We start from the raw sequence: 16,644 nt of genomic DNA, 5'->3' as shown, positions 1-16,644 counted from the left end.
GAAATTATTTCATCTGTTTGTAAAAGGGACGTTGTTTGATGATGGCCTCCCGATCAATGACGACCGACTTTAAATCAAAAGATTCCATCCAGATCGAACGGCACTCACTTGCCAATCCCACTGATGTATTTCTATGGGATCTGCGCAACAGCTACAGAACGCAGCTCGTACAGTCTGTGAAAACAGCTAAAATCGAGGAAACCGCTCAAACTTAATTCGGAGCAACCAAATTTATAGGTACATACGTGCAGTGCGCTTTATAGTATGCATTCAGAGCTTTGGGTTTTAACAGTACCTCATGAACAGGACATTCTCTAACTAATTGTCACATGGTAGAGCATTACCCTGATACAGCTAGTCTGACTGGCCATCGAGATGCAGAGTTGAGACTTGTCAATTTTAGAAGCAGTTGCCATCTTTTGATGTTTATGGGGAATGTTGTGTGCAACTAACCTGGAGTTTGAAATTGCATTTTAAAAATTTCTATCTACCAGGAAAAATTTTCAACATTATAATCGCATAAATATTCACGAGTTGATAATACAGTGAAACATTAACATGCAATGGTTTTTACACAAACACAATCATGAATGGCCAGTACACTGGGTGCTCTATAAGCGCATTAAAAGTCTGATAATGCCCTGTATATTCATACAACTGAAGACTGCAGGCACCATTCATTAAATACGAGAAGGAATACACTCCACTCGTGAATTGTCCTTGTTAGATTTGAAGGTCACAATAATAACATACAAGAACATTTGTCTTAAACCAAAATTCTGATGACATAACCAATCATGCAAATAAATGATTTGGAAATAGAAAATCTTTTATTTATCTCTAAACATCTGAAAAGTTTGGTATGACAAAAATACAATAAAAGTAGATGGTTGTCATTTTACAATAAAAAGAGGACTGATAGTTGACATGATAAATGGGTAAAACTGAGTAATCCTTTACAATTGTCATCCAAAGAGGTAGCTATACTAATCTATTTCTTGCATAACATTGTAATAGACTTGTAATATGATTGCCACGGTAACACCCTTGTCAACTTATATTACAGAAACGATAAAAAGACAATAATATAGACAAAATGAGTGGGAATTGGCAATACTCATCCCAAGGTTTTAAAAAAACAAACAAAACATCAAAAGCATCATGTTTCCAAGGCAATGTAATCAACGCTGTTCAACTGAAATAAAAGAAAAAAGTACATTATTAGACCACAAATTATGTGTGAGTGGACATTTGGCAATTTTAGTTGATGCAATGGTTAAAACATTATCTCTATTATAAATAGTATATTTAATGCAATAGGCATTGGTTTTGTTTTTTGCATGCAAACATTCAATGTCATATTTGCCATGTTCTTTCCAAACACGAATTGACCTGTAAGTGTTCTTTGACCTGATAGGTCAAGTCGCCAATTAACCAATGGTAATGCCAGATAGCACTAACGTGTCGAAATTACCATAGCTCATTTAAATATGTTGACAGTTCAGCAACCTCATGGCTAATACTGAAGAGATTTACCGAGGTATATTGAAATATTGACAATGCCCTACCCACCATCATCCAGAGACTAACAATCAAGTGGTGGCAGTCATCAGAAACAACATGTATCGTTCATTTTATTATTTATGTCCACTAACTCGCAAATTTTAGGATTATGATGGATGAGAATACCACAGGTAGGACTGTAAAATTTGTATTAGAAGCCGCAGCTTCTATTAAAATGATACAATGAAATGGAAAGGATGCGGCTTCTATTAAAATGATACAATGAAATGGAAAGGATGCGGCTTCTATTAAAATGATACAATGAAATGGAAAGGATGCGGCTTCTATTAAAATGATACAATGAAATGGAAACGATGCGGCTTCTATTAAAATGATACAATGAAATGGAAAGGATGCGGCTTCTATTAAAATGATACAATGAAATGGAAAGGATGCGGCTTCTATTAAAATGATACAATGAAATGGAAAGGATGCGGCTTCTATTAAAATGATACAATGAAATGGAAAGGATGCGGCTTCTATTAGAGCATCTACACATATGAGAAGGGGTGAAATTTTGTTTCTCAGTTGTTCAAAAAGAATGGGTGCGACTTCTATTAGAGATGCGACTTTTAATACAGATTTTACGGTACTAAATGCAAACCACAGTAACAGATGCCAGTGATAACAAACTTATAACGTACCTTGTACTTTGACGGTTGAGGTAAATGAACTGTTACCAGCAATATTCGAGGCAACACATATATATTTACCAGCGTCTGATATCTTAGCTTTACTGATAAATAGACTACCTTCATCAGTTATTGTGAGACTATCGTGTACATCAGTATTGATTGGTTTACCATCTTTTAACCACCGGATAGTTGGAGGAGGATTACCAATCAGAATCTGACAAGTGATGGTAGTATGGCTGCCTTTAATAACATTGATCTCAGGATTACTGAAAGCGATCACTGGAGGCACTGAAACAAAACATGTAAAATATTAATTAACCACCGGATAGTTGGAGGAGAATTACCAATCAGAATCTGACAAGTGATGGCAGTATGGCTGCCTTTAACAACATTGATCTCAGGATTACTGAAAGCGATCACTGGACGCACTGAAACAAAACATGTAAGATATTAATTACAGTAACACTGACATTAGACCTGCACATGTGTCCATTCTATTCTATTATTCTTCTTCTGTTCTCAGGCCATTGCCATAGTGAGCACTATGTTCAGTTCAAAATATAAAAATTGCTTACAATTTGTAGTACTTTATCGTCGCAAAAATGTATAAATTTACTAGCTTGCATGTAAATGTGCAATAACTATGAACAGAAATCTGAAAAGTGGTCGATTTCGATCAATGTTATCATTTATTGTTGTATAAGCTATCCCTATCTATTCACTATATAATTTTAATCACAAAAATGTTTGTGCAACAATTTGCAAAATCTTGGTTACTGTACCCCGAGGAGCATAATTGAGATAGTGTTGATTTTGTATCGTGGTGATATAACTTTACCCACAATTCATTGCACAAGACTTGTAACAACAGCCAATGTAGCAAAAGATTTCAGGACAAATTCTCACCAATGCCAGTAATTCTGAGGTACGCTGATACTTCTTCTTTTCCAAATTGATTTTCAACGACACACACATAGGTACCTTCATCCTCCACTTGAAGGTCTGAAAACAACATAAAAAAAATTATTATTATTATTCAACAATATAAAATTAGGAATTTTTGACATGAAAAATCAATATATGGATACATTTTCATGCTTGAAATAACACTGATACTCACCTCTGATAAAAAGAGTTCCATCTTCTCCAATCTTAGCTCTTTTATTTGTTTCTAGTGAATCATCTTTTTTATACCAGAAAGTCTGAGGTCTTGGGAAACCATAGGACACACAAGGTAGCGACATGTTCATACCAATATCAACACCAATATCATATGACGGTTGGAGTATGAATGGTTCACCTAGCAACAAGTTAACAAAAAATTGTTTTTCGTCATGATGATTGAACCAGAGATAACAAATATTGTTTTTTGCCATACTGGCTGGACCGGAGATACCAATATACTTGGTAGATTGTTTTTTTGCCATACTGGCTGGACCGGAAATACCGATATACTTGGTATATTGTTTGTTGCCATACTGGCTGGACCGGAAATACCGATATACCCGGTAGATTGTTTTTTACCATACTGGCTGGATCAGAAATATCGGTATACCTGGAATATTGTTTTTTGCCATACTGGCTGGACCGAAAATATCGATATACCCGGTAGATTGTTTTTTACCATACTGGCTGGACCGGAAATATCGGTATACCTGGTATATTGTTTTTTGCCATACTGGCTGGACCGGAAATACCGATATACCCGGTAGATTGTTTTTTGCCATACTGGCTGGACCGGAATACCGATATACCCGGTAGATTGTTTTTTGCCATACTGGCTGGACCGGAATACCGATATACCCGGTAGATTGTTTTTTGCCATACTGGCTGGACCGGAATACCGATATACCCAGTAGATTGTTTTTTGCCATACTGGCTGGACCGGAATACCGATACACCCGGTATATTGTTTTTTGCCATACTGGCTGGACTGGAAATATCGATATACCTGGTAGATTGTTTTTTGCCATACTGGCTGGACCGGAATACCGATATACCCAGTAGATTGTTTTTTACCATACTGACTGGACCGGAAATACCGATATACCCGGTAGATTGTTTTTTGCCATACTGGCTGGACCGGAAATACCGATATACCCGGTAGATTGTTTATTGCCATACTGGCTGGACCGGAAATATCAGTATACCCGGTAGATTGTTTTTTGCCATACTGACTGGACCGGAAATATCGGTATATCCGGTATATTGTTTTTTGCCATACTGGCTGGACCGGAAATACCGATATACCTGGTAGATTGTTTTTTGCCATACTGGCTGGACCGGAAATACCGATATACCCGGTATATTGTTTTTTACCATACTGGCTGGATCAGAAATATCGGTATACCTGGAATATTGTTTTTTGCCATACTAGCTGGACCGGAAATATCAGTATACCCGGTATAGTGTTTTTTGCCATACTGACTGGACCGGAAATATCGGTATACTTGGTATATTGTTTTTTGCCATACTGGCTGGACCGGAAATACCGATATACCCGGTAGATTGCTTTTTACCATACTGGCTGGACCGGAATACCGATATACTCGGTAGATTGTTTTTTGCCATACTGGCTGGACCGGAATACCAATACACCCGGTATATTGTTTTTTGCCATACTGGCTGGACTGGAAATATCGATATACCTGGTAGATTGTTTTTTGCCATACTGGCTGGACCGGAATACCGATATACCCAGTAGATTGTTTTTTGCCATACTGACTGGACTGGAAATACCGATATACCCGGTAGATTGTTTTTTGCCATACTGGCTGGACCGGAAATATCGATATACTCGGTATAGTGTTTTTTGCCATACTGACTGGACCGGAAATACCGATATACCTGGTAGATTGTTTTTTTTTTCATACTGGTTGGACCGGAAATACCGATATACCCGGTAGATTGTTTTTTACAATACTGGCTGGACAGGAAATACCGATATACCTGGTATAGTGTTTTTTGCCATACTGGCTGGACTGGAAATACCGATATACCCGGTATAGTGTTTTTTGCCATACTGACTGGACCGGAAATACCAATATTCCCGGTATAGTGTTTTTTGCCATACTGACTGGACCGGAAATACCGATATACCTGGTAGATTGTTTTTTTTCCATTCTGGCTGGACCGGAATTACCGATATACCCGGTAGATTGTTTTTTGCCATACTGGCTGGACCGGAATACCGATATACCTGGTAGATTGTTTTTTGCCATACTGGCTGGACCGGGAATATCAGTACACCCGGTAGATTGTTTTTTGCCATACTGACTGGACCGGAAATATCGGTATATCCGGTATATTGTTTTTTGCCATACTGGCTGGACCGGAAATACCGATATACCTGGTAGATTGTTTTTTGCCATACTGGCTGGACCGGAATACCGATATACCCAGTAGATTGTTTTTTGCCATACTGGCTGGACCGGAATACCGATACACCTGGTATATTGTTTTTTGCCATACTGGCTGGACTGGAATATCGATATACCTGGTATATTGTTTTTTGCCATACTGGCTGGACCGGAATACCGATACACCTGGTATATTGTTTTTTGCCATACTGGCTGGACCGGAATACCGATATACCCAGTAGATTGTTTTTTTGCCATACTGGCTGGACCGGAATACCGATACACCTGGTATATTGTTTTTTGCCATACTGGCTGGACTGGAATATCGATATACCTGGTATATTGTTTTTTGCCATACTGGCTGGACCGGAAATACCGATATACCTGGTAGATTGTTTTTTGCCATACTGGCTGGACCGGAAATACCGATATACCCGGTATAGTGTTTTTTGCCATACTGACTGGACCGGAAATATCGGTATACTTGGTATATTGTTTTTTGCCATACTGGCTGGACCGGAAATACCGATATACCCGGTAGATTGTTTTTTACCATACTGGCTGGATCAGAAATATCGGTATACCTGGAATATTGTTTTTTGCCATACTGGCTGGACCGAAAATATCGATATACCCGGTAGATTGTTTTTTACCATACTGGCTGGACCGGAAATATCGGTATACCTGGTATATTGTTTTTTGCCATACTGGCTGGACCGGAAATACCGATATACCCGGTAGATTGTTTTTTGCCATACTGGCTGGACCGGAATACCGATATACCCGGTAGATTGTTTTTTGCCATACTGGCTGGACCGGAATACCGATATACCCAGTAGATTGTTTTTTGCCATACTGGCTGGACCGGAATACCGATATACCCAGTAGATTGTTTTTTGCCATACTGGCTGGACCGGAATACCGATACACCCGGTATATTGTTTTTTGCCATACTGGCTGGACTGGAAATATCGATATACCTGGTAGATTGTTTTTTGCCATACTGGCTGGACCGGAATACCGATATACCTGGTAGATTGTTTTTTGCCATACTGGCTGGACCGGAATACCGATATACCCAGTAGATTGTTTTTTGCCATACTGACTGGACCGGAAATACCGATATACCCGGTAGATTGTTTTTTGCCATACTGGCTGGACCGGAAATACCGATATACTCGGTATAGTGTTTTTTGCCATACTGACTGGAACGGAAATACCGATATACCTGGTAGATTGTTTTTTTCCATACTGGTTGGACCGGAAATACCGATATACCCGGTAGATTGTTTTTTGCCATACTGGCTGGACCGGGAATATCAGTACACCCGGTAGATTGTTTTTTGCCATACTGACTGGACTGGAAATATCGGTATATCCGGTATATTGTTTTTTGCCATACTGGCTGGACCGGAAATACCGATATACCTGGTAGATTGTTTTTTGCCATACTGGCTGGACCGGAAATACCGATATACCCGGTATATTGTTTTTTACCATACTGGCTGGATCAGAAATATCGGTATACCTGGAATATTGTTTTTTGCCATACTAGCTGGACCGGAAATATCAGTATACCCGGTATAGTGTTTTTTGCCATACTGACTGGACCGGAAATATCGGTATACTTGGTATATTGTTTTTTGCCATACTGGCTGGACCGGAAATACCGATATACCCGGTAGATTGCTTTTTACCATACTGGCTGGACCGGAATACCGATATACTCGGTAGATTGTTTTTTGCCATACTGGCTGGACCGGAATACCGATATACCCAGTAGATTGTTTTTTGCCATACTGGCTGGACCGGAATACCGATACACCCGGTATATTGTTTTTTGCCATACTGGCTGGACTGGAAATATCGATATACCTGGTAGATTGTTTTTTGCCATACTGGCTGGACCGGAATACCGATATACCCAGTAGATTGTTTTTTGCCATACTGACTGGACTGGAAATACCGATATACCCGGTAGATTGTTTTTTGCCATACTGGCTGGACCGGAAATATCGATATACTCGGTATAGTGTTTTTTGCCATACTGACTGGACCGGAAATACCGATATACCTGGTAGATTGTTTTTTACAATACTGGCTGGACAGGAAATACCGATATACCTGGTATAGTGTTTTTTGCCATACTGGCTGGACTGGAAATACCGATATACCCGGTATAGTGTTTTTTGCCATACTGACTGGACCGGAAATACCAATATTCCCGGTATAGTGTTTTTTGCCATACTGACTGGACCGGAAATACCGATATACCTGGTAGATTGTTTTTTTTCCATTCTGGCTGGACCGGAATTACCGATATACCCGGTAGATTGTTTTTTGCCATACTGGCTGGACCGGAATACCGATATACCTGGTAGATTGTTTTTTGCCATACTGGCTGGACCGGGAATATCAGTACACCCGGTAGATTGTTTTTTGCCATACTGACTGGACCGGAAATATCGGTATATCCGGTATATTGTTTTTTGCCATACTGGCTGGACCGGAAATACCAATATACCTGGTAGATTGTTTTTTGCCATACTGGCTGGACCGGAATACCGATATACCCAGTAGATTGTTTTTTGCCATACTGGCTGGACCGGAATACCGATACACCTGGTATATTGTTTTTTGCCATACTGGCTGGACTGGAATATCGATATACCTGGTATATTGTTTTTTGCCATACTGGCTGGACCGGAATACCGATACACCTGGTATATTGTTTTTTGCCATACTGGCTGGACCGGAATACCGATATACCCAGTAGATTGTTTTTTGCCATACTGGCTGGACCGGAATACCGATACACCTGGTATATTGTTTTTTGCCATACTGGCTGGACTGGAATATCGATATACCTGGTATATTGTTTTTTGCCATACTGGCTGGACCGGAAATACCGATATACCTGGTAGATTGTTTTTTGCCATACTGGCTGGACCGGAAATACCGATATACCCGGTATAGTGTTTTTTGCCATACTGACTGGACCGGAAATATCGGTATACTTGGTATATTGTTTTTTGCCATACTGGCTGGACCGGAAATACCGATATACCCGGTAGATTGTTTTTTACCATACTGGCTGGATCAGAAATATCGGTATACCTGGAATATTGTTTTTTGCCATACTGGCTGGACCGAAAATATCGATATACCCGGTAGATTGTTTTTTACCATACTGGCTGGACCGGAAATATCGGTATACCTGGTATATTGTTTTTTGCCATACTGGCTGGACCGGAAATACCGATATACCCGGTAGATTGTTTTTTGCCATACTGGCTGGACCGGAATACCGATATACCCGGTAGATTGTTTTTTGCCATACTGGCTGGACCGGAATACCGATATACCCAGTAGATTGTTTTTTGCCATACTGGCTGGACCGGAATACCGATATACCCAGTAGATTGTTTTTTGCCATACTGGCTGGACCGGAATACCGATACACCCGGTATATTGTTTTTTGCCATACTGGCTGGACTGGAAATATCGATATACCTGGTAGATTGTTTTTTGCCATACTGGCTGGACCGGAATACCGATATACCCAGTAGATTGTTTTTTGCCATACTGACTGGACCGGAAATACCGATATACCCGGTAGATTGTTTTTTGCCATACTGGCTGGACCGGAAATACCGATATACTCGGTATAGTGTTTTTTGCCATACTGACTGGAACGGAAATACCGATATACCTGGTAGATTGTTTTTTTCCATACTGGTTGGACCGGAAATACCGATATACCCGGTAGATTGTTTTTTGCCATACTGGCTGGACCGGGAATATCAGTACACCCGGTAGATTGTTTTTTGCCATACTGACTGGACCGGAAATATCGGTATATCCGGTATATTGTTTTTTGCCATACTGGCTGGACCGGAAATACCAATATACCTGGTAGATTGTTTTTTGCCATACTGGCTGGACCGGAAATACCGATATACCCGGTATATTGTTTTTTACCATACTGGCTGGACCGGAAATACCGATATACCCGGTATAGTGTTTTTTGCCATACTGACTGGACCGGAAATATCGGTATACTTGGTATATTGTTTTTTGCCATACTGGCTGGACCGGAATACCGATACACCTGGTATATTGTTTTTTGCCATACTGGCTGGACCGGAATACCGATATACCCAGTAGATTGTTTTTTGCCATACTGGCTGGACCGGAATACCGATACACCTGGTATATTGTTTTTTGCCATACTGGCTGGACTGGAATATCGATATACCTGGTATATTGTTTTTTGCCATACTGGCTGGACCGGAAATACCGATATACCTGGTAGATTGTTTTTTGCCATACTGGCTGGACCGGAAATACCGATATACCCGGTATAGTGTTTTTTGCCACACTGGCTGGACCGGAATACCGATATACCCGGTAGATTGTTTTTTGCCATACTGGCTGGACCGGAATACCGATATACCCGGTAGATTGTTTTTTGCCATACTGGCTGGACCGGAATACCGATATACCCAGTAGATTGTTTTTTGCCATACTGGCTGGACCGGAATACCGATACACCCGGTATATTGTTTTTTGCCATACTGGCTGGACTGGAAATATCGATATACCTGGTAGATTGTTTTTTGCCATACTGGCTGGACCGGAATACCGATATACCCAGTAGATTGTTTTTTGCCATACTGACTGGACCGGAAATACCGATATACCCGGTAGATTGTTTTTTGCCATACTGGCTGGACCGGAAATACCGATATACTCGGTATAGTGTTTTTTGCCATACTGACTGGAACGGAAATACCGATATACCTGGTAGATTGTTTTTTTCCATACTGGTTGGACCGGAAATACCGATATACCCGGTAGATTGTTTTTTGCCATACTGGCTGGACCGGGAATATCAGTACACCCGGTAGATTGTTTTTTGCCATACTGACTGGACCGGAAATATCGGTATATCCGGTATATTGTTTTTTGCCATACTGGCTGGACCGGAAATACCGATATACCTGGTAGATTGTTTTTTGCCATACTGGCTGGACCGGAAATATCGATATACCCAGTATATTGTTTTTTACCATACTGGCTGGATCAGAAATATGGTATACCTGGAATATTGTTTTTTGCCATACTGGCTGGACCAGAAATATCAGTATACCCGGTATAGTGTTTTTTGCCATACTGACTGGACCGGAAATATCGGTATACTTGGGATATTGTTTTTTGTCATACTGGCTGGACCGGAAATACCGATATACCCGGTAGATTGTTTTTTACCATACTGGCTGGATCAGAAATATCGGTATACCTGGAATATTGTTTTTTGCCATACTGGCTGGACCGAAAATATCGATATACCCGGTAGATTGTTTTTTACCATACTGGCTGGACCGGAAATATCGGTATTCCTGGTATATTGTTTTTTGCCATACTGGCTGGACTGGAAATACCGATATACCCGGTAGATTGTTTTTTGCCATACTGGCTGGACCGGAATACCGATATACCCGGTAGATTGTTTTTTGTCATACTGGCTGGACCGGAATACCGATATACCCTGTAGATTGTTTTTTGCCATACTGGCTGGACCGGAATACCGATACACCCGGTATATTGTTTTTTGCCATACTGGCTGGACTGGAAATATCGATATACCTGGTATAGTGTTTTTTGCCATACTGGCTGGACTGGAACTACCGATATACCCGGTATAGTGTTTTTTGCCATACTGACTGGACCGGAAATACCGATATACCTGGTATAGTGTTTTTTGCCATACTGACTGGACCGGAAATACCGATATACCTGGTAGATTGTTTTTTTTCCATACTGGCTGGACCGGAAATACCGATATACCCGGAAGATTGTTTTTTACAATACTGGCTGGACCAGAAATACCGATATACCTGGTATAGTGTTTTTTGCCATACTGGCTGGACCGGAATACCGATATACCCGGTAGATTGTTTTTTGCCATACTGGCTGGACCGGAATACCGATATACCCAGTAGATTGTTTTTTGCCATACTGGCTGGACCAGAATACCGATACACCCGGTATATTGTTTTTTGCCATACTGGCTGGACTGGAATATCGATATACCTGGTAGATTGTTTTTTGCCATACTGGCTGGACCGGAATACCGATATACCCAGTAGATTGTTTTTTGCCATACTGACTGGACTGGAAATACCGATATACCCGGTAGATTGTTTTTTGACATACTGGCTGGACCGGAAATATCGATATACTCGGTATAGTGTTTTTTGCCATACTGACTGGACCGGAAATATCGGTATATCCGGTATATTGTTTTTTGAAATACTGGCTGGACCGGAAATACCGATATACCTGGTAGATTGTTTTTTGCCATACTGACTGGACCGGAAATATCGGTATACCCGGTATAGTGTTTTTTGCCATACTGACTGGACCGGAAATATCGGTATACTTGGTATATTGTTTTTTGCCATACTGGCTGGACCGGAAATATCGGTATACCCGGTATATTGTTTTTTGCCATACTGACTGGACCGGAAATATCGGTATACCCGGTATAGTGTTTTTTGCCATACTGACTGGACCGGAAATATCGGTATACCCGGTATAGTGTTTTTTGCCATACTGGCTGGACCGGAAATATCGGTATACCCGGTAGATTGTTTTTTACCATACTGGCTGGACCGGAAATATCGGTATACCTGGTATATTGTTTTTTGCCATACTGGCTGGACCGGAAATACCGATATACCTGGTAGATTGTTTTTTGCCATACTGGCTGGACCGGAATACCGATATACCCGGTAGATTGTTTTTTGCCATACTGGCTGGACCGGAATACCGATATACCCAGTAGATTGTTTTTTGCCATACTGGCTGGACCGGAATACCGATACACTCGGTATATTGTTTTTTGCCATACTGGCTGGACTGGAAATATCGATATACCTGGTAGATTGTTTTTTGCCATACTGGCTGGACCGGAATACCGATATACCCAGTAGATTGTTTTTTGCCATACTGACTGGACTGGAAATACCGATATACCCGGTAGATTGTTTTTTGCCATACTGGCTGGACCGGAAATATCGATATACTCGGTATAGTGTTTTTTGCCATACTGACTGGACCGGAAATACCGATATACCTGGTAGATTGTTTTTTTTTCCATACTGGTTGGACCGGAAATACCGATATACCCGGTAGATTGTTTTTTACAATACTGGCTGGACAGGAAATACCGATATACCTGGTATAGTGTTTTTTGCCATACTGGCTGGACTGGAAATACTGATATACCCGGTATAGTGTTTTTTGCCATACTGACTGGACCGGAAATACCGATATACCGGTATAGTGTTTTTTGCCATACTGACTGGACCGGAAATACCGATATACCTGGTAGATTGTTTTTTTTCCATACTGGCTGGACCGGAAATACCGATATACCCGGTAGATTGTTTTTTACAATACTGGCTGGACCGGAAATACCGATATACCTGGTATAGTGTTTTTTGCCATACTGGCTGGACTGGAAATACCGATATACCCAGTATAGTGTTTTTTGCCATACTGACTGGACCGGAAATACCGATATACCCGGTAGATTGTTTTTTGCCATACTGGCTGGACCGGAAATACCAATATACTCGGTAGATTGTTTTTTACCATACTGGCTGGACCGGAAATACCAATATACCCGGTAGATTGTTTTTTGCCATACTGCCTGGACCGGAAATACCGATATACCCGGTAGATTGTTTTTTTGCCATACTGGCTGGACCGGAAATATCGGTATACCTGGTATATTGTTTTTTGCCATACTGGCTGGACCGGAAATACCGATATACTCGGTATAGTGTTTTTTGCCATACTGACTGGACCGGAAATACCGATATACCTGGTAGATTGTTTTTTTTTCCATACTGGTTGGACCGGAAATACCGATATACCCGGTAGATTGTTTTTTACAATACTGGCTGGACAGGAAATACCGATATACCCGGTATAGTGTTTTTTGCCATACTGGCTGGACTGGAAATACTGATATACCCGGTATAGTGTTTTTTGCCATACTGACTGGACCGGAAATACCGATATACCGGTATAGTGTTTTTTGCCATACTGAGTGGACCGGAAATACCGATATACCTGGTAGATTGTTTTTTTTCCATACTGGCTGGACCGGAAATACCGATATACCCGGTAGATTGTTTTTTACAATACTGGCTGGACCGGAAATACCGATATACCTGGTATAGTGTTTTTTGCCATACTATCTGGACTGGAAATACCGATATACCCAGTATAGTGTTTTTTGCCATACTGACTGGACCGGAAATACCGATATACCCGGTAGATTGTTTTTTGCCATACTGGCTGGACCGGAAATACCAATATACTCGGTAGATTGTTTTTTACCATACTGGCTGGACCGGAAATACCAATATACCCGGTAGATTGTTTTTTGCCATACTGCCTGGACCGGAAATACCAATATACCCGGTAGATTGTTTTTTGCCATACTGGCTGGACCGGAATACCGATATACCCGGTAGATTGTTTTTTGCCATACTGTCTGGACCGGAAATACCAATATACCCGGTAGATTGATTTTACCATACTGGCTGGACCGGAATACCGATATACCCGGTATATTGTTTTTTGCCATACTGGCTGGACCGGAAATACCGATATACCCGGTAGATTGTTTTTTGCCATACTGATTGTCTGAAGTGTTCACCATGATGAAGCATATACCGGTAATACACTGTGTTTTTTATGAGTGGAGACTCTCGCTCATAAATACTCCAGCTTAATTTTCCAACTTAAATGCAATTAATGCTGCATACATTAACAGCATTTCCAATCAACCAATCAAAATTACAGGCACATAATATGAACATATAAACATAAAACATTCAATTCGCAACTTAGCAAATGCGCTTGCTATACTAAGCAGACACGCTCCCCATTATGCTACAGCACAATATGATAAAAGCAGACAGACCAAGATCCGCGTTTTTAATCTTTTAACCCCCAGTTCCCTCTTTTCATCAAAAGTCACAAAAGAGTCCCGTTCGTAATCAGCACTTTTCTTCAGAAGATTGGGTCAAAAATAATCAAATTTTTTTAAGTAAAAAATGAAAATTGACTGAAATTTTGTCTGTTGGCTCCAAAATTAGGGTCAGTTTCCAGAAATATTGAAGAATATAGGGGAAAAAGTGCAGAAAAATGTGGGGAGTAGTCTGGTGGTGAAAAACAATATGACAAACAATATGCTATTGTATCATTATATCAGGTGTTCATTATAATGAGGTCACAATGTATTTTATTTCTTTAACCACAAGTAACGCTGAAGATGGCAAATAAATAAAAAAATTGCAGGAAAACTCATAATTCATTTTTTACTCACTGCCAACATCTAAAGTAATAACATCACTGTCTGATCCGGCAGAGTTGGTTGCGATACAAGTATATTCTTCGGAATCCATCTCTTTAGTTCCGACGATTAATAAATCACCATTTGGTTGGATCTCAGTGAAGCCAGAACTCAACACAGGGAAACCTTTCTTAAACCATGTGATTATAGGTGGAGGTATTCCTTTAGCAGGACAATTCAACTTAGCTGTCTCTCCATACTTAACTAAAACTTTACGCCTAAGTAAACGTATCCTTGCTGCCTCTATAAAAACAGAACATTCAGAAATTATGGTAATTTATACTGATTTATTCCAGAATGAACAAATTATATGTGTGTTAAATTATCTTCAAAGGATTATACTGTACTCTGTTTTGTCACTTGATGTAAAAAACTTGTAGCATAACAGTGTCCCTCAATTCTTTCCAAGAGCTGTAATTTTTGCTATTAGTTGCTTCTTTAAATTTTTATTTTTTAGATTTTAGATGAGCAAAAAATACAACATAAACTTACCAATGTAAGTAACATGCAAAGATTTCTTGTCCGTTCCAGCAGTATTACTAGCAATACATGCATACAATCCACTCTCTGAGGTACTGGCATTGAATATATTCAAAACTCCATCTTTTGATACAGTAATCTTTGGACCATTTGTTAGTTTCAAATCATCTTTAGTCCAGTACACCGACGGTGCTGGCAGACCTCGAGAAGAGCAGGATATAGTGATATTGTCGCCTGATATGAAAGTCACGTGACGCCTATTGATGGAGACTTTCGGCATTTCTATATGAAATAAAAATAAATGCAGGAGTTACTCAACCTTGTACATATTTGAAACATTGATAATCTATAACTACCAGTTGCTTTTCATGGTTGCCAGAACAATGTTGATTGATTTCTTTACTATGTGTATTCCACATTGCAGGAAGAAATTAGTACCAGTGGAGCATCTATGTACCAAGTTTCATTGAAATCTGTTTAAAAGTAACAAGTGAAAATGCTGGAAAAAACTGGCAAATTAATATGCAAATTAGGACATTAATATGTATGTATTTCAACCTAAAACTAATCAGGTATGAGCGTTATCCCAGAGCATTTATGTACCAAGTTTCATTGAAATCTGATTATGATCATGAAGTTTCCATGATCATTTGTATGATCTATGTACTAAATTTGAATGAAAACTGACAAAGCATGTCCAAAATACGACATTTTCAAAAAACAAGATGGCTGCCAGTCGGCCATCTTTGATCCAATTGTGAAATAAATCATCATGGACATGTATCCTAACATGTATAATCTATGTACTAAGTTTGAATGAAAACTGACAAAGCATGTCCAAAATACAACATTTTCAAAAAACAAGATGGCTGCTAGTCGGCCATTTTGAATCGAATCGCTAAACCACTGCATGTGCATATGTCCCACATAAGGTACTAGGCACATGCAAAGAATGAACAGAATCGGTCCACAGGATTCTGAAATATGACGTTGGATAGGCTGACGCACGGACACACGGACGGTCGGACAGACAGACTCAGGAACTCACCGACGGTCGGGGACATGTATCCTAACATGTATGATCTATGTACTAAATTTGAATGAAAACTGACAAAGCATGTCCAAAATACGACATTTTCAAAAAACAAGATGGCTGCCAGTCAGCCATCTT

General features: G+C 40.0%; 1 protein-coding gene across 1 annotated transcript in view; it reads right to left on the bottom strand.

The window, feature by feature from the left end:
* Positions 1 to 808: 808 nt before the first annotated feature.
* LOC102807148 (hemicentin-1-like) overlaps positions 809 to 16,644 on the bottom strand; it is a 57,588-nt gene continuing 41,752 nt past the window's right edge. The window contains exons 10-15 of the mRNA XM_085492151.1: positions 15,486 to 15,755; positions 14,967 to 15,236; positions 3,319 to 3,498; positions 3,105 to 3,200; positions 2,208 to 2,486; positions 809 to 1,195 (exon numbers count right to left, since the gene is read on the bottom strand). Of these exons, the coding sequence (XP_085348277.1) occupies positions 1,182 to 1,195; positions 2,208 to 2,486; positions 3,105 to 3,200; positions 3,319 to 3,498; positions 14,967 to 15,236; positions 15,486 to 15,755 (1,109 nt within the window). The 3' untranslated portion in view covers positions 809 to 1,181. The remainder of the gene's footprint in view (positions 1,196 to 2,207; positions 2,487 to 3,104; positions 3,201 to 3,318; positions 3,499 to 14,966; positions 15,237 to 15,485; positions 15,756 to 16,644) is intronic.

This window comes from Saccoglossus kowalevskii, chromosome 17 (assembly GCF_978046115.1).
Source record: "Saccoglossus kowalevskii chromosome 17, keSacKowa6.1, whole genome shotgun sequence".
In the NCBI taxonomy this organism is placed as follows: Eukaryota; Metazoa; Hemichordata; class Enteropneusta; family Harrimaniidae; genus Saccoglossus; species Saccoglossus kowalevskii.
Note: the sequence above shows the minus strand (reverse complement) of the source record. Positions and strands in the feature narration are given on the sequence as shown.